The sequence below is a fragment of the Pelophylax lessonae genome (assembly GCF_965119305.1).
Source record: "Pelophylax lessonae genome assembly, chromosome: 3".
Lineage (NCBI taxonomy): Eukaryota > Metazoa > Chordata > Amphibia > Anura > Ranidae > Pelophylax > Pelophylax lessonae.
The window spans coordinates 35,354,925-35,376,233 of NC_138770.1; the positions used below are offsets into that span (position 1 = coordinate 35,354,925).

Genomic DNA, 21,309 nt, shown 5'->3' on the forward strand with positions numbered 1-21,309 from the left:
GACTTCCTGTCTGTAACAGGACAGCACTGAGCAAGCTGATGAAAACTTCTGTGCATCAGGGATGAGCCTTGGGGTCTCTCTCTCTCTCTCTCTTTCTGGGGTCCAAACAGGTAACACTGAGGGGCGCTGTTGCGACTGGGGGACACAAAAAAAAAAAAAAAGTTTTTTACTTTGTAATTTTTTGTCGCTGGCAAGTGTCTTGTATAATCATTGACCCTGCCGCATAGGTATCCCCACCTGATCCCCTCAAGGTGGCCGCAGGACCCTCCAGTACCCCACTTGTTTTTAATGCATTATCGGCAGTTTTGGAGTCTTTGGTATCCCGGGTGGAGGTGGCCTGTCAGGGACGGGGGTCAAGAAGGTTAAAGGTTAGGTTAAAGAGGACCTCGTAGCCAACGAGGACCTTCCCTTTCTGCTCATAAGGAGTTGTTCGTTCCGCGAGGGCAGGCGATAAGGCGAAACCCTCCAAAGCCCCTTTAGAGGGGTTTCAAAGGGCGCTGGTCGGCTAAACAAAAAGTCCGGCTCAGCCAAGCCTGAAAAATACAGCCTGATGCGCCCCTACCCATCTCTGGAGTGGGGGGACGTCTTCACCGGTTTCCGGATCCATGGCTTGCCGGAACCCAAGACTAAGGGGTTCGCGAGGTCATACGGTCAGGATACAGGATCGAGTTTCGATCACTTCCACCGGTGCGATTCTTCCCTGCTAACATTTAACGGTTTCAGGGGTTCTATTCGAACCTGTTCACAATGCCCAGGAAAGAGGGCAAGGTGCGTCCAATTTCTGGACTTGGGGAAAAATAGAGTCCATCCGAACAGTGGTGGCCTCCCTGCATCAGGGGGATTCCTGGCGTCCATAGACATTTAGGATGCCTATCTTTATATCCCCATCATCGCAGGACATCAGCGTTTTTCTTCTCTTTCCCACATCCCTGGTTCCCACCAGGAGACTGAACTATCTGGGCCTAAGGTTGGATACATCCTGGGCAAGAGGTTTTCTCCTTGCGGAGAAACTCCAGAAGGTTCAGTCAACGATTCGGATGTTGTTGTCCGTCAATTCTTAAAAAAGAATAGCGCAACCTTTTTTAATATACACGTTGCTTGGTCCATAGCTGCACCGGCTTTAGATATACATGTTCAGGGTTTGCTCCCCCAAATTTTTTGCTTGTTTATTATGTATTCGGTCTGACCAGACTTATGAGGTTGAGCATCCCATCCCCCACACACACCTGTACTCTATTGGTGTCCTCTATCAAGTAGATATAGGAGGAGTCCCCTGCAGTGCATTAGCACACCTTCCCAGCAAGGAGTGTTGTCTCCAAGGGTAAGAGAGGCTGGATTCACCCCTTTTTTATGGATAGTGTAGGACCCACCGATAATGGGGTACTTTGACGCAGTGGTGGGCTTGAGCACGATATGGCCATATGGTGGAACTAAATCCCCATTTTTATTTATGGATTGTCTCCATATTTGATAGTCATTTCTTTTGCATGGTTGCGCTATTCTTTTTTAATATACATGTTGCTTGGTCCATAGCTGCACCGGCTTTAGATCTACATGTTCAGGGTTTGCTCCCCCAATTTTTTGCTTGTTTATTATGTATTCGGTCTGACCAGACTTATGAGGTTGAGCATCCCATCCCCCACACACACCTGTACTCTATTGGTGTCCTCTATCAAGTAGATATAGGAGGAGTCCCCTGCAGTGCATTAGCACACCTTCCCAGCAAGGAGTGTTGTCTCCAAGGGTAAGAGAGGCTGGATTCACCCCTTTTTTATGGATAGTGTAGGACCCACCGATAATGGGGTACTTTGATGCAGTGGTGGGCTTGAGCACGATATGGCCATATGGTGGAACTAAATCCCCATTTTTATTTATGGATTGTCTCCATATTTGATAGTCATTTCTTTTGCATGGTTGCGCTATTCTTTTTTAATATACATGTTGCTTGGTCCATAGCTGCACCGGCTTTAGATATACATGTTCAGGGTTTGCTCCCCCAATTTTTTGCTTGTTTATTATGTATTCGGTCTGACCAGACTTGTGAGGTTGAGCATCCCATCCCCCACACACACCTGTACTCTATTGGTGTCCTCTATCAAGTAGATATAGGAGGAGTCCCCTGCAGTGCATTAGCACACCTTCCCAGCAAGGAGTGTTGTCTCCAAGGGTAAGAGAGGCTGGATTCACCCCTTTTTTATGGATAGTGTAGGACCCACCGATAATGGGGTACTTTGACGCAGTGGTGGGCTTGAGCACGATATGGCCATATGGTGGAACTAAATCCCCATTTTTATTTATGGATTGTCTCCATATTTGATAGTCATTTCTTTTGCATGGTTGCGCTATTCTTTTTTAATATACATGTTGCTTGGTCCATAGCTGCACCGGCTTTAGATATACATGTTTAGGGTTTGCTCCCCCAATTTTTTGCTTGTTTTTTAATGTGTGGCTGGCACTCTGCAATTGGGGGCAATGTGTGGCTGGCACTCTGCAATCATTGGGGGCAATGCTGTGTTCTGGCACTCTGCAATCATTGGGGGCAATGTGTGGCTGGCACTCTGCAATCATTGGGGGCAATGTGTGGCTGGCACTCTGCAATCATTGGGGGCAATGTGTGGCTGGAACTCTGCAATCATTGGGGGCAATGTGTGGCTGGAACTCTGCAATCATTGGGGGCAATGTGTGGCTGGAACTCTGCAATCATTGGGGGCAATGTGTGGCTGGCACTCTGCAATCATTGGGGGCAATGTGTGGCTGGCACTCTGCAATCATTGGGGGCAATGTGTGGCTGGCACTCTGCAATCATTGGGGGCAATGTGTGGCTGGCACTCTGCAATCATTGGGGGCAATGTGTGGCTGGCACTCTGCAATCATTGGGGGCAATGTGTGGCTGGCACTCTGCAATCATTGGGGGCAATGTGTGGCTGGCACTCTGCAATCATTGGGGGCAATGTGTGGCTGGCACTCTGCAATCATTGGGGGCAATGTGTGGCTGGAACTCTGCAATCATTGGGGGCAATGCGTGGCTGGAACTCTGCAATCATTGGGGGAAATGTGTGGCTGGCACTCTGCAATCATTGGGGGCAATGCTGTGGCTGGCACTCTGAAATCATTGGGGGTCCTTTCCTGTTCCTTGGGGGGTCCTTTCCTGTTCCTTGGGGGGTCCTGTCCTGTCCTTGGGGGTCCTGTTCCTTTGGGGGGTCCTGTCTTATCCTGAGGGGTCCTTTCCTGTCTTTGGGGGGTCCTGTCTTGCCCTGGGGGGTCCTGTTCTGTCCTACAAACACAGGCTGGCAGGCGGGTGGAGGGGGGCGTGCACAGCGGAGTGGCATCATGCAAGACGTCTCACCAGCATAGGGAGAGTGCGCGGCGCGCACCAAGCACCCAGCCTAGGTGGCCAGACCTAAAGCGCATGCGGGAGTGGCGTCACATGGACAGTACTGACTGACTACCTAGCAGTCTGTCCACTGTGTGTCGGGGACCGGGACCGGACAGTGAGGAGGTTCCGGCGGCAGCGCAAGGCAAGGCACTGGCAGCAAGCATATGCCAGCCCAGCCAGCAAGCCAAGCAGCAGCACCAGCACTAATTTTTATTAATGCCATGGGAGTAATTTGGGGGTTAATTTTTATTAATGCCAGGTGGGTTAATTTTTATTAATGCTATGTGGGTTAGTTTTTATTAATGCTATGTGGGTTATGTGGGATATAATAAACAAATTTGATGAATTAATTGTATTGCACACACACACACTCTCTCTCTCGCAGTTTACTGAAAAAGCATATACCTGGCGAGTAAAAATGCTGTCCCCCCCAGATTTGTGTGGGTTCCTACACCCTTGCTTAGAATGTCCTGGTGGCCATCGAAACGACTAGCATCTTTCGTTGGACGGAACGGTTTGTTCCGGATCTCCCCGCATTGTTCATACCGGGGGTGGGAAATCGGCAGGCAGATTATTTCAGCCATCAGATTCTGGATCAAGGGGTATGGCCTCTTCATCCAGAGGTATCTCACTAGCTGTCCCTTCATTGGGGCACCCCGGATGTGGATCTGTTGGCACCTTGGCTCAACAGGAAGGTGCGGAGGTTTGTAGCTCGCACCCGCGATCTTCTAGCGGACGCAGCAGAAACGCTGATCACCCCGTGGGGGCAGTATCAGCTACGGCATGCCTTCCATCCTCTCAAGTTGCTGCGGGAACTTCTTCGCAGGATAGAGGTGGAGGGAATTCCAGTTATTCTGGAAACTCCGGACTGACCTCGTCGAGCCTGGTACGCCGACTTGGTGAGGCCAGTCGCGGACGCTCCCTGGAGACTTCCTCTCAGGGAGGATTTGCGGTCTCAGGGACCGATCTTCCATCTTGCTTTACAATCGCTGGCTTAATGGCCTGGCCATTGAGACCCAGGTACTGAAGGACAAGGGAGTGTCAGCTTCAGTTATTCCTACCTCTAGTTAAAGCAAGGAAAGCGACTTCCAGCACATGGAAGTCTTATATTTGCGTGGTGTGAATCTCTTGGATTTCCCCCACATACCTATTCGGTGATCCGAATCTTGGTCTTTCTGCAACAAGGGGTTGAGCAGAAATTGTCCTTGAGCACTATCAAGGGTCAGGTTTCAGCGTTAGCAATCTTCTTTCAGAAACCTTTGGCTAATCATTCCTTGGTGCGGAATTTCATCCAAGGGGTGCGACATCTGGCTCCGCCAGTTCGTGCACCCTTACCCGCCTGGCTTCAGAAACTTCTCTTTGAAGATATTAGGGAGATTCCCTTGCTTACATTATCCCAGAAGGTGGCCTTCTTGGTGGCCATTACTTCTGCACGCAGGGTGTCAGAACTGGCCGCATTATCTTGTCGTTCCCCATTTCTGGTGGTTCATAGGGATAAGGTGGTTCTTCTTCCGAATCCATCCTTCCTTCCTAAAGTGGTTTTCAGAGTTTTCATCTGAATAAAAATATTGTGTTACCTTCCCCGTGTCCTAAGACTAGCCATCCTTGGGAGTTGCATTACACTCCTTGGATGGGGTTCAGAAGGATACACTTGACTACTACGAACTTGTTTTCGTAAGACGGACTCACTTTTTGTGATCACGGATAGCCCTTGAAGGGGGTTGCCTGTGTCTGCCGCGACCATATCTAGATGGATCAGTCAGACGGTGGTACAGGCTTATTCTATTAAGGGTCGGAATCCTCCGTTCCCTGTTAAGGCGCACTCTACTCGGGCTGAAATCCAAGGGAGAAAAAGACCGCTCCAGGTGGGCTGGGTGTCAGGTGCTGGTCGGATCCGTTGATCCAGAATCACTTGAAGCAAGAAGAAAATGACCGCACTCCGATGTAAATCAAAATTTGGAGTAAAATTTATTCCACATCAAAACAAATGGGCAAACTAGAACAACACACTGTGGATGCAGGACACAAAGGCAGACGCGTTTCACGACTTAGAGATGTCGCTTACTCATTGCCAAGTTGGCAATGAGTAAGCGACATCTCTAAGTCGTGAAACGCGTCTGCCTTTGTGTCCTGCATCCACAGTGTGTTGTTCTAGTTTGCCCATTTGTTTTGATGTGGAATAAATTTTACTCCAAATTTTGATTTACATCGGAGTGCGGTCATTTTCTTCTTGCTTCAAGCACTCTACTCGGGCGCCTAGTGTCTCCTGGGTCTTCCGCCATCAGGCGATGACTTGATCGTCGGTTCATACCTTTACAACATTTTATAAAGTTGATGTGATGGCATCGTCAGATGCCTCTTTTGGCCACAAGGTTCTGCAGGCCGCAATCTGAGGAGACTGTTGGTCTACCTCAAGGGTTTGTTGGGTGTTCACTTAGGTCTCATCTTTTTGCTCGATGAGTCCTTGATGCTTCTGGTTGGCTCCGGTTGGGCCTTCTGGATTTTGATTTCTGTCATCCCACCCCTCATTTGTGGTACTGCTTTGGGACGTCCCGAGTTGTTACTACATCTGTCAATCAGCGACAGAGAAAAATGGATTTTTGTAAAATCTTACCGTAAAATCCTTTTCTCTTAAGCTCATTGACAGACGTAGTACCCGCCCCTCTGTTTTGAGTTGGGTTGGGTTAAATTCTCTAAACACTGCTTTGTGACATAACTGATTTGCTGTAGCAGGAAGTGAGAGGATATACCCTCTGGGACTGCCCCTAGGGTGTGGCCAGAACGTTTTCTTTCCTGTCTAGTCCTACTCCTGTAGAGGGCAGCATAACCCGAGTTGTTATTAATCAACGAGGACTACGTCTGTCAATGAGCTTAAGAGAAAAGGATTTTACGGTAAGATTTTACAAAAATCCATTTTTTTTGCCCACCTGCAGCTATGAAAGCAGAGCTCTTATGGCTGATGCAGCAAGTGTTGACTCACCTTGACAAACCTGTTTCTGCACAGGATGAGCTTGGATGGAGAAATGCATTTGCCCAACAGCCCGATAAGGCTATGGGAGATGGAGCAGCTGGCTCATCTCCCCGACTGCAGTTCAAGGACTCAGGAGAAGAGGAAGCTAGCCTCACTCCCCAGGATTCTGGGAGATAGAGCCACTGGCTCATCTCCCCAGTGGCAGATCAACAGTCTGGGAATAGAGGAAGCTGTCTTCCATCCCCAGCAAGGATCCATGCACCTGGGAGAAAATACCAGAGAAATGTTGTCCCAGCTGCCAGATGAAGGTATGGGAGATGGAGCATCCGGTGCATCTCCCCAGCAGCAGATCCACAGTTTGGGAATGGAGGAACCTGGCCTCCTTTCCCTACAGTTAGCCGGAGCGGATGAGGTGGGGTCCCCAGCAGAAGCGCTGGCATCACTGCAGAGTGCTACCAACCTCTGCCCAGAACTGACAACAACTCAGGAGTTCCAGGGAGCCGGGGCAGGTGGCCCCTCTCCCCAGTGACAAGTTGATGTAGCAAAGCTCCTACTCCCAGCTGAAGCACTGGAAACAGGGCAGAGCGCTGCTGGCCTCTGTCTAGCATCTATATCTCCACATCTTCAGGGAGCCAGGGCAGTCGGACCCTCTTCCCAGCAGCAGACTGATCTGGCGTGCGCCCCCCCCCCCACCTCACCAGGCCGCTTTCCCTCAACATGGTGAGTAACATGACGACAGATGGGGGCGATGCCACCTGGTGACATAACAGGTTGGCCCGCCCCTTGCCTATAAAACCGTTGTCAAAACTCAAGAGCGGCATGTGGCGGGATACCTTAGAAGAGGCGAAGCGTCTTTGAATTTTTTTTCTATTTTTCGGGTGCTGCAGGCGTCGTGTCTAACGATCGATTTACATCGAGGAACACTATTTTTTTTATTTCATTTTTTAATAAAGAACTTGTCAAAAACCTTTTGTCTTTTGTGTTTATTTTTTAGTACAGATAATCTAGATTATTCACTTCACCTGTCAGTGCTCATAATGTTATGGCTGATCAGTATACAGTACATACACACATAGCACAAGGCCGTGTTCACACTGCGAGACGTTTCTCAGTACTGCAGTTCCTTTGATCTCCACAAGGTGGTGATATCACTTCTACCCAGACAGGAAGTCTCTATGGAATACAGACCGAAAGTGATGTCAGATACAGACAGGAAGTGATGTCAGATACAGACAGGAAGTTCCGGGTGAGAGGTGAGTTGGGAGGAAGTAGAGAGGAGACATTGCTGGAAGAAACAGCAGAGGAGGTAATAAGATCTTATTTTCTATTTACACCCAGTAACCCTCCGTCATGTCCGTCCTCTTCCTCCATAGTCACTGTGACGTCTTTTATCTCCAGCAGATGATGATACACACATATATAGTGTGGAAACTTAGATTAACCCCTTCAGGGGCAGAACATTTCCCCACTTTGGGGGCCGGAACATTCTCTTCATTTTGGAGATAAATTCTAGTAATATGTTCCTCTAAACAAACAGCACTGACAAGAAATAAAATTGAAAAAATCCACACTTAGGATATATCTAGTTACTCGATGGAGTATGGCTGCAGACGTCCTGAAGACGTCATTCTGACGAAACGCGTAGTGCGTCATTGCATCACATCCGCCCAGCTGACACGCACATCCGGTCCGTGGAGCGCACAGCGTCCCGGAAGTGCGCGGACTTTGTTGTAATACCTGCCGAATTTAACCTGCTTGCTTGTGAGTACCTTTGAGTTTGATTTAATAAAATTATCCAGACGGTACTACCCTATGTTAGACCTTTATTTCCCCCATATACCCGTGGAGCATATCCTATTCTAAGGCTAGTGGACGTGGACTCGGGCAGTGAGTGGATAGTACTCGTACCCACAGGACCCGGTGCGACCGGAGGGAGATCCAGGATACTATATACTGAATGCCTGGTACCCCTGTAGGGGTGACTCAATCTGGTGAGTGCGGTCCAAGGGGTGCGGGGAGCACAGATTGAGCACCTGAGTTCTAGCACCTTACTGCAATAATAGCTGAGCACCTGCACTGAAGTCACCTTATCTTTGAAGATTGTTGCCGTTTTTATTGATGGACTATGTAATATTGAATTAGCCAAGGACTATTTATTGTTGTGAGGTTCTGGGATTACCGCTATGTTTAGAGTTTGATGGTTTGTAATATATTGTGAACATACCCTGGTTTTAGGACTATCTCTAGTGGATTTTTAACACAACTTTATACATATTTTTTACCACTTTGATTTTTTATTTGTTATTTCACATATGCTATTAAGTTTTTATTGGAGCACCATTGTATTATCACCAAATAATTTTTTCACTACTTTTACATTGGACTTTTATATTTGATATCACTTTATATATGTTGAGTGGTTGAATCCAATCACTATCAGGCACACCACACTAGGTATTGGCACCTGGATACCGCTAGTTACATGTGGACACATATTACACATTGCACTTTATTTATCCACATACTGTTCACATATATTGCACCTTATTGTTCACATTTTCAGATACTGAGTGGTATACATATATATATATTGGCAGCGCCATACCCCTTTCCCTACCTAACTGACAAGAAATAGACAAGACAATGACCATCCTGACTAGAGATGGACTCGGGTGTGTTCCAGTTCGCAGCTGCACAGATCAGTAAATGTCTCACTGCCTGTGATTAGTGGACTGCAGTGTCGGCTTCCTGGCGGGATCGGGCACGTGCGAATTTGAACATGCCCGAGCCCATTTCTAATTCTGACCATACATGGCCTACAAAAGGCAATTTTTACACAACACAGGCAGCAAATGGGCAATCATTACAATATGCAGCCAACACAATGATGGAGTGCAGGGGTCAGGAGTATGGAGCCCCTTACATTGCTGGTCAGGAGGAAGAAAACATTCCCCAGCCTGCCATGAAGAATATCTTCCATCACTGGTGTCAGAGGGAGGAAAATAGTGAGGACTCTGAGGGAAGTAGAGGCGCTGAGGGGATGTGAGGGTTTAGTAAAGTTGGAAGACTTTAAGGGGCCTCTGAAGAGGTAAAGTATCTGAAGGACTCTGAGAACTTTGAGGGGGTAGTCAGGCTTCAGGGCTCTGAGGGAATAGGGGGCTTGAGGGCTCAGGGGACTCTGAGGGACAGAGGGGGGTTTATGATTGTCCTCCCACCCCACCTGCACTCATTTTTCAGACCTTACAATCTTAAAGCGGAGTTCTGGTCTCAAAATCAAAAAAGTCGATTTGGGCCATCCACTTGCTGAGGGTCACCTGAAAAAGAAATGGATGCTCCCGATTTTTTTTTCACTTACCTTGATATTAAAGAAAATATACTCACATTCCTTCCACTTCCTCCCTCTGCGGCTGTGCAGGGTTGCCGCGCCTGCACCGGAAGTGACGAGCGGGGCCGATGCGGGGCATTCTGGGACTCCCAACATCAGGGAAGAGGATGCAGAAGAGGACACGCTGGCTTCAGCTGCCCACATCCGAGATGGCAGCGCTGGAGAAGAAATTTTAAAGATAAGTATTTCTTTTTGCAGGTAAGTGCGACCCGGGACAGTTCAGAGGCTATCCATTGTGGAATGTACTAGCCCTGACTGTCCCGGGGGTATTTTTATCTAAAATTCACCCCTGAGGCCGGAACTCCGCTTTAACCATCTTATTGTCTCAGTGGTCACGTGATTTGTTCTGGAATATTATATAAGATGAAGAAGGGAATTCCTTTCATCCTTTGGTGAGCACTTGTTCTTAGAGGAGTTCTGTTTCAGCTGCAAACCAGTTCAGAAACCAAACAAATCCAACATAGAAAAGGGAAATTCTGTTCTGGCAGGCTAAGAGGGTCCAAGGTCCTCCAAAATTTAACAAACCCAAAACAGTCCTGATTAAATGTATTCTCATGGGGAGAGTAGTTCTTAAATGTACAGCAACTTTCCTATTACCACCCTCACATCCACATCCTATTATTGTGACCAATACCATCCAAATAATTCCTACCTTCATTTCCCAAAGTTATCCATCTACAAGGAGACCTGTATAGATCAAATGATGGCACCAATGAGGATGGAGGAGGACTGGAGTCACATGACTGAGAAGATACTAAACCTCATCCTGGAGATCATCTCCCTGCTGACCGGAGAGGTGAGGAGGATTCTGGGAGGTCACATGACATCACTCTTATCTCTATAAATAAAACACAGACCTGACTGGAGAAGTGAGGAGGATTCTGGGAGGTCACATGACATCATTCTTATCTCTATTAATAAAACACAGACCTGACTCGAGAGGTGAGGAGGATTCTGGGAGGTCACATGACATAACTCTTATCTCTATTAATAAAACACAGACCTGACCGGAGAGGTGAGGAGGATTTTGGGAGGTCACATGACATCACTCTTATCTCTATAAATATTATTATACAGGATTTATATAGTGCCAACAGTTTGTGCAGCACTTTACAAAATGAATGAAGACAGTACAGTTACAATACAATTCAATACAGGAGGAAGTGGACGGCCCAGTTCGTTAGAACTTACAATCTAGAAGGGAGGGTCAATTGAAACAAAAAGCAATAACTGTGGGGGATGGGCTGATGGAGAAAATGGAAGTACAGTTGTTAGGTGTGGGTAGGATAGCCTTCTCTGAAGAGGAGGGTTTTCATGGATCATCTAAAAGCTAATAGAGTAGGAGATAATCAGACAGATTGGGGTAAGGAGTCCCATAGGATTGGGGAGGCTCTGGAAAAGTCCTGGAGGTGAATATGGGAGGAGGTGACGAGGGAGCTAGAGAGCAGGAGGTTTTGAGAGGAACAAAGAGAGCGATTAGGTTGGTATTTTGAGACTTGGCTAGTGATGTAGCTGGGGGCTACATTGTGGATGGCTTTGTAAGATGTTGTTAGTATTTGGAATTTAATTTGTTGGGTGAGCGGAAGCCAGTGGATGGATTGACAGAGAGGAGTAGAGGATGCTGAGCGATTGGTAAGGTGGAGGAGTCTGGCAGCAGCATTCATGATGTACTGAAGGGGGGAGGAGCCTATGTAGAGGTAAGCCAATGAGAAGGGAGTTGCAGTAGTTGAGTAGAAAGGGGCGTATTTTGGAGATGTTGCGTAGGTTGAAGAGGCAAGATTTGGACAGTGATTGGATGTGGGGCTTGAAGGAGAGTTCAGAGTCCAGGACTACAATGAGGACCATGGCACGCGGGGATGGGCTGATAATTGTGCCTTCGATTATAACAGAGAGATCGGGGGAAGGAGCAGCTGGTGGAGGAAAAATTATAAGTTCGGATTTGGATAGATTGAGTTTGATGAAGTGGTGAGACATCCAGACTGATATATCTGATAGTAAATTAGTGATACGTGAGGAGACTGAGGGAGTAAAACCCAGACCTGACCGGAGATGTGAGGAGGATTCTGGGATTCTAACATGATATTCCTATTGGTTCCTTAATACAGAGATTTCCTCCTCTGAAGTCAGGTGATCATATGACCATCACAGTGCCTCCATGTGACTCCCTAAAACCTGAGAGACATAACATGCAGAAGATTCTAGAAGTCACCAAGAAGATGATGGAGCTGCTGAGAGGAGAGGTGAGCGGTGCAGGGAATTCTGGGACATTATCCAGTAACAGACAAGGGATGTGTCTGGATGGTGACTGTATCATTGTGTGTGTCAGGTTCCTATAAGGTGTCAGGATGTCACTGTCTATTTCTCCATGGAGGAGTGGGAGTATTTAGAAGGACACAAGGATCTCTACAAGGACGTCATGATGGAGAATCAGCCGCCCCTCACATCACCGGGTAAGAGGAGACTTTATTGTAAAGGAGAGAGCAGTACGGAGGCTCCACCTAGATCCCCCATCATCTGATAAACCCATAGAAACAATGTATTCAGTCAGCGTGTGTGTGTTTCCTACAGATGGATCCAGTAATGGGAACCCACCAGAGAGATGTCCCCATCCTCTGTATTCCCGGGATTCCACACAGGAAGGTCACACCATCCCTCAATGTTACAAGGTTGGTGGGACGGAGCATCTAGAACATGGACTCATTGAAGTGATTTTTTTAAATGTGATGTCACAATATTGAAGCTTATGTATTACAGATGACCTCTTCTATTATTTTCTTGATTTAGAGTGGAGATCCAATCGATATAGAATTTGAGGTTAAAGCAGAAGAAGAAGAAGAGAGGTATGTGAGGGATGATCAGCAGTCTATGGAGGAGGATGGAATAACGGGGACATTTATAGAGGAGGACACTACTACAGAGATCAGCACAGGTGGGTCATTAACACTAAATACATTCCTCCACCCATACTGCTCACTGATTGGTCCAGTGTAGGGCGGGGACTGGGTGATATCAGCCTGTAATCTCCTGGTCACTTTCCTGAGCTGTGTTCCCCGTCCTGTATTCCTGTATTTCTCTCAGATAATCTTCCTTCTCTGTGCTGCAGACACAATTTATGTATCTAGACTGGATTTATGGAGATTCTGGGGTTCAGCTGGCAGCAAAATGTTCATTTTCACCAGAGGAGTTACTAGATCTAGGCACCTGGGGTCAGGGTCAGGACAAGGGGTGTGCAGGAGGGGAGGCTGCCTTGGGCACTGTGGTATCATGCAAGGTGAGGGGGGCACTGAAAGGAAATTGAGGGGGGAAGGGATCTGTGTTGGGAGGAGGAATTTAGGAGCAGGAAGGACTAAGAATTGTTATAGGAATTGAAATTTGGGTGTGTGCTAGAAGTGGTGATTCATGGGTGATTTGTATTGGGAGGGGGTGGGAGAAGGGGATTTGTGCTAGGAGGGTCAATTTTGGGGGGTTTGTACTAGAATAGGTAATATGGTAAAGGGGGATATGTACTAGGAGGTGAATTTTTTTTGGTGGGGGTGAGATTTGTGCTAGTAGGGATGGGCAGGGTAATCATGCAGATTAGTGCCCAATGTTTTTTTTTTTTGGGGGGGGGGGGATTTTTGCTGACATATAATACTCATACATATGGGGGGGCGCAGTTTGGCATGTTTGCCCTGGGCTATAGGTGACTGTAACGGAAGTGTAGGTAGAACAGAACGCACATGGAAAGCAGGAGTGCCAACAAAGCCTTTTATTGAACAGTAGCAGGTAGGCTCACAAAGAAAGGGGCCAAAACAAAGGTGCCCAGGGTCAGACCCAACGTGGGTAGGACAGAGTTCCAGATAACAGGGGTAGTCCATAACAGGGGGCTCCCGATAGAACGGGCAAAGTCCTGGCCAGTGGGAGATTGGGCATCACACGGATCAGGGCAAATAATGAATTGACAAAGTCCAGGCAGAGTTCTGGTAGGCCCAGGGTTAATTCACTCACCAGCAGGCAGGTATAGGATTAATCCAAAATCCAGGTTGTAGGAAGGGACAGGGTAAATCCAAAATCTAGGTTGGCAGGCAGGTTTGAAGAGACCCGCAGGAACCAATAGGGGAGTCTGTGTTGTCCGGCCACAGCCCAGGAACACACAGTCTTACAAAAAGCAGAGATGAACAAAACAGGAGGGACTCTCACTCAGCTAAATATCTTAGGAGTTGTCCTCCAGCAGGTGGCCAGGTAACTCCCAGACTGGCGTCCGATTGCCCCGGCAACCAGCCCCACCCCCCTCTACTCGAGCCCATACAAGGAGTGTGTTCTTTGTCCACAGTAAGCATGAAGGCGGAGAAGCAGACATTCAGGCACCTTGCTGGGGAGGGGAGAGGGACAGCACAGTGGGGGGGGGTGCAGGCAATGGAGTGAGCAGCCAGGGGGGAGGGAAGAATCCCATGCTGGGGAAGATGGCAAAGTACTGGGGATGCAGGAAAGAGGAAAAGAAGGGGGGAGAAATAGGGCCCGTGACAGTGACCTTTTACCGGCACTGCCTGGGATATGTGCTTTAGATTTCCTTCCCCATGCCCAGGTCTAGTAAGCTCTCTGATAGAACAATTCTCCTGGGTTTACTTACTCTGCTATTCACTGGCTGTGCCTGACTTATGAGTCCTGACCCTTACACTGTATAATTTATATTGTACATTACATACCCCTGCATTATATACTCTATGTTGTACATTACATACTCCTGACCCCTGCACTATATATGCTATGTTGTACATTACATACTCCTGACCCCTGCACTATATATGCTATGTTGTACATTACATACTCCTGACCCCTGCACTATATATGCTATGTTGTACATTACATACTCCTGGTCCCTGCACTATATACTCTATATTGTACATTACATACTCCTGACCCTTACACTATATAATTTATATTGTACAATATATAATCCTGACCCCCGCACTATATAATCTGTTGTACATTACATACTCCTGACCCCTGCACTATATACTCTATGTTGTACATTACATACTCCTGACCACCACACTATATACTCTATGTTGTACATTACATACTCCTGCACTATATACTCTATGTTGTACATTACGTACTCCTGACCCCTGCATTAAATACTCTATGTTGTACATTACATTGTCACAAGTTAGCCTGTAGTTTTGTTTGTATCTCTTACCTCCTTGCTGCTATTGCCTCTATCTTGCCTCCCTTCACATGTGGTGTTTGGCTTCTCTGTTCTCCTATGGGCGTCGCCTGCTCCACTGTGGGTTATATCCTTTTCCTGTCTATTACTTCCTGGGTCACCTCCCTGTGTGCTTCCCTATATATATACACATGCTCAGTGCACTGCTCCTTGCTTGAGCAACATCGCTGTTCTCTGAGCTCCCATTCGTGTATCCCTTGGCTATTGTATCTGACCTCCTGTGTACCGACCCGGCTTCGTTTGTCCGTCTATGTTCGTCTGCTGCCTGTCCTGACCTCGGTTTGTTTCTTGGATCTCCTTATAGTCTCTTGTTAACCTGCACACGCCAGCGATCTCCACATCCTCAGCTGGGCCTACCTGTGGGCTGTGACCTGGTTCCAGTCTGCTGCAAGTCCATCCCCACCATCAGGGGCCCTGGTGAAGAAGCAGGCTGGGGCTTAGACTCCGAGCCCTGGGGAATCCTGAGCTGGGGATCTATAAGGGCTCACTACCACAGACTCGTTGACATACATAGTCCTGACTTCTGCTCTCTCCCCTCCACCTACTGCTATATATACACATAATATGGATTCTCTCTTGTTACACCCATTTTCTACCAGCTGGACATTTTATATTGGTAGATAGTGAGTAGGTGTCCTGCACATCAAGGTGTGGCCTGGCGTAGGTCCAGACTGAGACTGCCATTTACTATCATACAGCAAGTCTTGACTTGAGGTGTGGCTCCTGGGACATCTAGTCACCCTCTACCATTTACTAGTTACCTTGAGGGGGGGAATTGTAAGATCCTCAGAGACAAAGCTGCCTGATGTGGGCGGAGTTCTGGTTTAGGGGAACCAATCTGCTGATGTCTAGTAATAATCTTTGTATTTCTATTTTAGTAGATGGACGGGAGATGAGGAAAACCTCAGAGGATTGTCTCACTTTGTCTCCAGACTGTAAAGTAGAAGATGAGGACATTACACTGTATAGTCCAGGAGAAAACCCGGCTACCTCAAATGTCCATCCGGCACCACACAGTGTAGATGGACCATTGTATTCCTCTTATCCTGAGGAACCTCAGACTGTGAGGGACGGTGCCGGACCATCGTATTCCTCTTATCCTGAGGAACCTCAGACTGTGAGGGACAGTACCGGACCATCGTATTCCTCTTATCCTGAGGAACCTCAGACTGTGAGGGACGGTGCCGGACCATCGTATTCCTCTTATCCTGAGGAACCTCAGACTGTGAGGGACGGTGCTGTCCTTCCAACACATAAGAGGTTTTCCTGTACTGAATGCGGGAAGTGTTTCCGTTCTAAATCCAAACTTAATGTGCATAAAAGATCTCACACGGGGGAGAAGCCGTATTCTTGTGCTGAGTGCGGGAAATGTTTTTCACAGATGTCCCATCTTTACACACATCAGAGATTGCACACGGGAGAGAAGCCGTATTCCTGTCCTGAGTGCCGGAAATGTTTTTCAGATAAGTCCAGTCTTTACAGACATCAGAGATCTCACACTGGGGAAAAGCCGTATTCGTGTTCTGAGTGCGGGAAATGTTTTTCAGTGAAGTTCAAGCTTAACATACATCAGAGATCTCACACGGGGGAAAAACAGTATTTATGTTCTGAGTGTGGGAAATGTTTTTCAGACATGTCCAATCTTTCCAGACGTCAGAGATCTCACTCGGGGGAGAAGCCACTTTACTGTCCTGAGTGAAGGAATTGTTCCTCACTGAAGTCCTGTCTTCTGTACATCAGGGGTCCCACACAACCCTCAAGGTGTATTAGTGCCTTGAGTGCGGGAAATGTCTTCTATATGAATGTTGGTGGACATGTGGGGAAGAAGCACACCCTGATATACACCTCAGATATACTCCATGGCTGATCTTCATCATGTAAGAAACAGTTGATAAGGAGATGAGAGATGACCAGAGACATGGATGAAGTGTTGTACCGTGTTGGCTTTTCATTGGCTGAGTACATTTTGGGGTGTAGAGTGGTAAGTAGAGCCGTGAAATGAAGGAATCACCTTCAGAATGTCTTGCTTGTCTGTGTGACGGTTACTGATAATGATATAGCGGGTTACAGAGCTAGAAGCTGTGAGATCCCATATATCTTTATCAGTAAACTTTACACAGACAAGACAGAAATTCTGAAGTTGATGTCCTTCATTTCAAGGCTCTACTTACCAGTTTTTTTTTTTTAAAGCCCGTAGCATGTGCAACACACTCAAAAGACTCCACCCGGTGCATAAAAAAGTGCACACAAACAAAGTGAGAACACAAAAAAGCACAGGGTGTGAGACAACGTATGGTCTTCCCTCCGAAGAGGTAGGACCCGAAACCTCAATCCCCCGGGGCGCAAGACTCCTGACAGGGACATAAGGTACTCATGGTCTGTCTGGCCGAAACCAGACCGACCCCGTTCTTCAGGGGGACTGCCGAAACAGCCCCCACCGAGTACTAAGTAGGGCTCCCCCGAAGGGAGACCCCATGGGAGAGGGCGAACTAAGCCAAAAGGCCATATCCACCCCCTCCCAAGACTTAAGGCTGGGCCCGAGGACCCACACACTCCAGTCTGTGCAAATAAAGAAAACAAAGGTGACAGTGCAGGTGACGGACTCCAAAGAAAAAGACAAACAAAACAAAGAAGTGGGGAAGGGGAAGTGGGGAAAGTGCAATGGTGCCATGTGAGGAACCAAGGCAGGAAGGCTCTACTTACCAGTGGTGACCCCGAAGCGTGTCTCTCTGTCTTCAGTCCATCCTTCTCCCATCCCCCAACAGGAGGGAAGGAGAACTCGGAGATAAACTAGGTGAGAACTTCTTTCCTTTGCTCCTGTGTGGGTTTGGGTGGCTTGGCAGAGTGCGGCACGAGAGGTAACACCGCTTGTCTTTATATTTCTACATATCTTGTCTGGGTGGAGGTTATTGGTTGGAAAATATTTATACTGTTTGATTTTCTGTAAATAATTTCTGTTTTCCCTTTGAAGGGAGATATTATGTGTGGATTGATGAAGTGATTGGCTCAATAGTTATCACTTCACTTACATGTTTAGTTTTTATAAAATAGATGAACAAATATGACAAGCATTCATTCATCCATGACAAATGTTGGTCTTATTTTATTTCATTCAGTGATTTCCTGTGATCATTGGGTCCATCTAGTGGCCATCATGCGGTATTGAACTATTTTTCCTGATTGAGGTATTTTGGAACTAATACCTCATTTGGCCACTAGTTGGAGCTGACGATTATAGGAAATAACTGTGTTTATTAGAATACGGCCAGAATTTGTCACGGCTGGACACATGCTTGTCACACTCACCCAACATATTCTTTGCATAGACCCCTTAGTTTCCTATGTCGGGGGGGGGTCATACAAATCCCTGAGATCACACCCATGTATTTATGAGTACAGTACACATTGAAGGACATAAATACCAGAGCTGTTTTTAAATTATTTTTGCACACATGGTAAAATGCAGATTTTGGTCCTGAAGATTAGATAAAACCCCCAAACATATATTTTCTGAAAGCAGAGGCCCTGGAGAATAAAATGGTGGTAATTGTTAAGGTGTTCCTCGTACACGAATGTCACCTTCATATCCAGGTTTATTTTCTCCTTTCCCCCATTTTCTATGGTGCGATCTTTTCTACAATACTTTGTTATAATAATGTAACACGTTGTGTATTGTATTGTACACAAATTATTACCGACTCTGACTCCAAATTCCAGACAAGTCATTTTCCTCACCAATTGGATTTCTTCCTTTACCATTTTATGCTTATGTGTGTCGTGCAATGATAACCAGCTTGGGTATCCAGAAACGGCTGGTAGGTGACACTTCCATATACAGCCCAAGGAAGTGACAAGGAGCCTTTGGATGAACCCTGGCTGAGAGAGGCTGGACTAGGCAGTCACATATTATTATTATGCAGGATTTATAAAGTGCCAACAGTTTGCGCAGGCTCTACAATGTTAGGGCAAACAGTACAATTACAATACAGGAGAAATCGGATGGCCCTGCTCTTTAGAGCTTACAATCTAGGAGGGAGGGTCAAGTGATACAAAAGGTAATAACTGTGGGGGATGGGCTGATGGAGAAAATAAAAGTACAGTTGTTAGGTGGGGGCAGAATAGGCTTCTCTGAAGAGATGAGTTTTCAGGGAACACCTAAAGGTGGATAGAGTAAGAGATAGTCGGACAGATTGGGGTAGGGAGTTCCATGGGATAGGAGAGGCTCAGGAGAAGTCCTGGAGGTGGGAGGAGGTGACAGAGGAACTAGAAAGCAGGAGATATTGGGAAGATCGAAGAGGATGATTTGGTTAGAATAAGACCAGGTTAGTGGTGTAGCTGGGGGCGAGTTGTGGATGGCTTTGTAAGGTACCGTTAGTATTTTTAATTTTAATTTGTTGTTATGGAGGGATTGGCAGAGAGGGGTAGCAGATGCTGAGCGGTTTGTAAGGTGGAGGAGTCTGGCAGGAGCATTCATGATGGACTGAAGGAGGGATAGCCTATGTAAAGGTAAGCCAATGTGGAGGGAGTTGCAGTAGTCGAGGGAGAGATAACCGGGAGTAGGAATGGGCTGATTCGGACCAGGCATAAGTTCGGCATCGTCTGTTTGGGTGTTCGCCGAACACCAGAAATTTCTGTGTGTATTTTTTTTTTCTTTTTTTTTCATTTTTGATACTATTAATGCAAATTGTGCAAAATATTGTTTTTAAAGGAGCAGTGATTTTAATCATGGTTAAAGTGAAAAAAATAAAAATGAAAAATTCATTTAAATATAGTGCCTTGGGGTCCCCTTAGTCTGCCTGTAAAGTGGTGTATCTGTTCTGTGTATAGAACCTGCTGCAGCAAAACTGACATTTATAAAGAAAAAATGACATTTAAATTGATTTTCCCGGCCATTGCCAGCAATAGAAATAAAAAAAAATAACAATGTGGGGGTCCCCCCGGTCAATACCAGGGCCTTTGAAATCCCCACAATCATTCTCGGTGACTTCAACATCTCTGTTACTACAAACACTTCTGTTACTTCTAAATATTTTAGTTTAATCTCCTCATTTGGCCTGAAGCAATGGATACACAATGGATAGAGGCTTCTACTCACTCTGGTGGCAACACCCTCAGCCTTTTATTCTCCCACCTATGCACTCCATACAACCTCTCCAACAATCCTCTCCCTCTCTCTAAACACCACTAGGGATGGGCGAGCGGTTTGGACCGAGCATAACCAGCCCAAAATGGCCCCTTCAGGTGTTCGCCAAACACCCAAATTTTCTGTTTGCTCTGCGTTTCATCTATTTATTTGACTATTTACTGTACATCTCTCCGAGTGCACAGTCAATAGTTTTTTAAGAAGCGAGGCCACGGCATCCTTAACAACAAATGAGTCAGCAGGCTTCCCCGCAGACAGTTGAATGTAAAAAAAATAATTGTTGGCAAAAAAAAAATGTGGCGATGGGGTCTCCACCATCTATACCAGGCCCCATCCATACCAGGCCCTAAAAAGGCTGCATGCTTGGATAAGGGTCTTCTATACATTTTGAGGGGAAACCCCAGGCCAATGTTCTTTTAAAAAATGGCTTATCTTCCCCACCCAAAATCCATACCAGACCCTTATCCAAGCACATGGCCTTGCAGGCCAGGAAAGGGGTGAGGACAAGCGAGTGACCCCCTAAACCACACCAGGCCACATGCCCTCAACATGGGAGGGTGCTTTGGTTTAGGGGGATCTGCAGGGGGTTATCGGAATATGGAAGCCCCTTGAAACAGGGGGCCCCCCAGATCCTGGCCCTTATTTACCAAAAAAAGTGTTAAAAATAAAGACATGAGCCAGTTTTTGACAGTTCCTTTTTAAAAAAAAAAATAAAATTAAAAAACAATGTCCCCTGATGTAGATCCATCGTCAATCACAACGACTGCTGCACCATTGACCCAAAAAAAGGAACACTCCGCCCACGAGGAAGGCTGACTGTCGAATGCCTGCTCCGCTGGGTGACAGTTTTTAAATAGGGAATAGGCAGAGTCACCTGGTGATCTCACCTGGTGGCCCTGCCCCTTATGATGTCACTGATCCAGCATGCACCAGTCAGTTACATCACAAAGGGGGAGGGCCACCAGATAATGTCACCAGGTGGCCCTGCGCCTTACCTTTTTAAGAACTGCCATTTCTTGAGGGGGGAGTGTTTTTCTTTTGGGGTCCAGAGATGCAGTGGGCATCATGAATGACGATGGATCTACATCAGGGGACATTGTTTTTTATTTTTTCTATAAAAGGAATTGTGAAAAATGGGCTCATAGCCTCATTTATTTTTACAATGTACCCCAAACTCATTCACATAGGGGGGCGGGATCTGGGGGCCCCCCCTTTATAAAGGGGCTCC

The 21,309-nt window shown here is 46.8% G+C and overlaps 3 protein-coding genes across 4 annotated transcripts in view; all 3 read left to right on the forward strand.

Annotated features, from left to right (window-relative positions):
- LOC309550708 (uncharacterized protein) overlaps positions 1-21,309 on the forward strand; it is a 295,084-nt gene that overhangs the window by 169,896 nt on the left and 103,879 nt on the right. The window contains exons 4-5 of one of the 2 annotated variants that reach the window (XM_082251043.1): positions 12,517-12,661; positions 15,817-16,282. In XM_082251043.1, the coding sequence (XP_082107169.1) occupies positions 12,517-12,661; positions 15,817-16,282 (611 nt within the window). The remainder of the gene's footprint in view (positions 1-12,516; positions 12,662-15,816; positions 16,283-21,309) is intronic. The other variant, XM_082251042.1, reaches the window with a different exon arrangement.
- The window catches only part of LOC309550686 (uncharacterized protein), an 801,473-nt gene continuing 787,787 nt past the window's right edge, over positions 7,624-21,309 (forward strand). Inside the window, exons 1-2 of the mRNA XM_082251021.1 lie at positions 7,624-7,653; positions 10,400-10,528. Of these exons, the coding sequence (XP_082107147.1) occupies positions 10,433-10,528 (96 nt within the window). The 5' untranslated portion in view covers positions 7,624-7,653; positions 10,400-10,432. The remainder of the gene's footprint in view (positions 7,654-10,399; positions 10,529-21,309) is intronic.
- Positions 18,721-21,309, forward strand: part of LOC309549962 (uncharacterized protein) — a gene marked incomplete at both ends in the record, with an annotated part of 105,623 nt that continues 103,034 nt past the window's right edge. The window contains one exon of the mRNA XM_082250440.1: positions 18,721-18,736. Coding sequence (XP_082106566.1) covers positions 18,721-18,736 — 16 coding nt within the window. The remainder of the gene's footprint in view (positions 18,737-21,309) is intronic.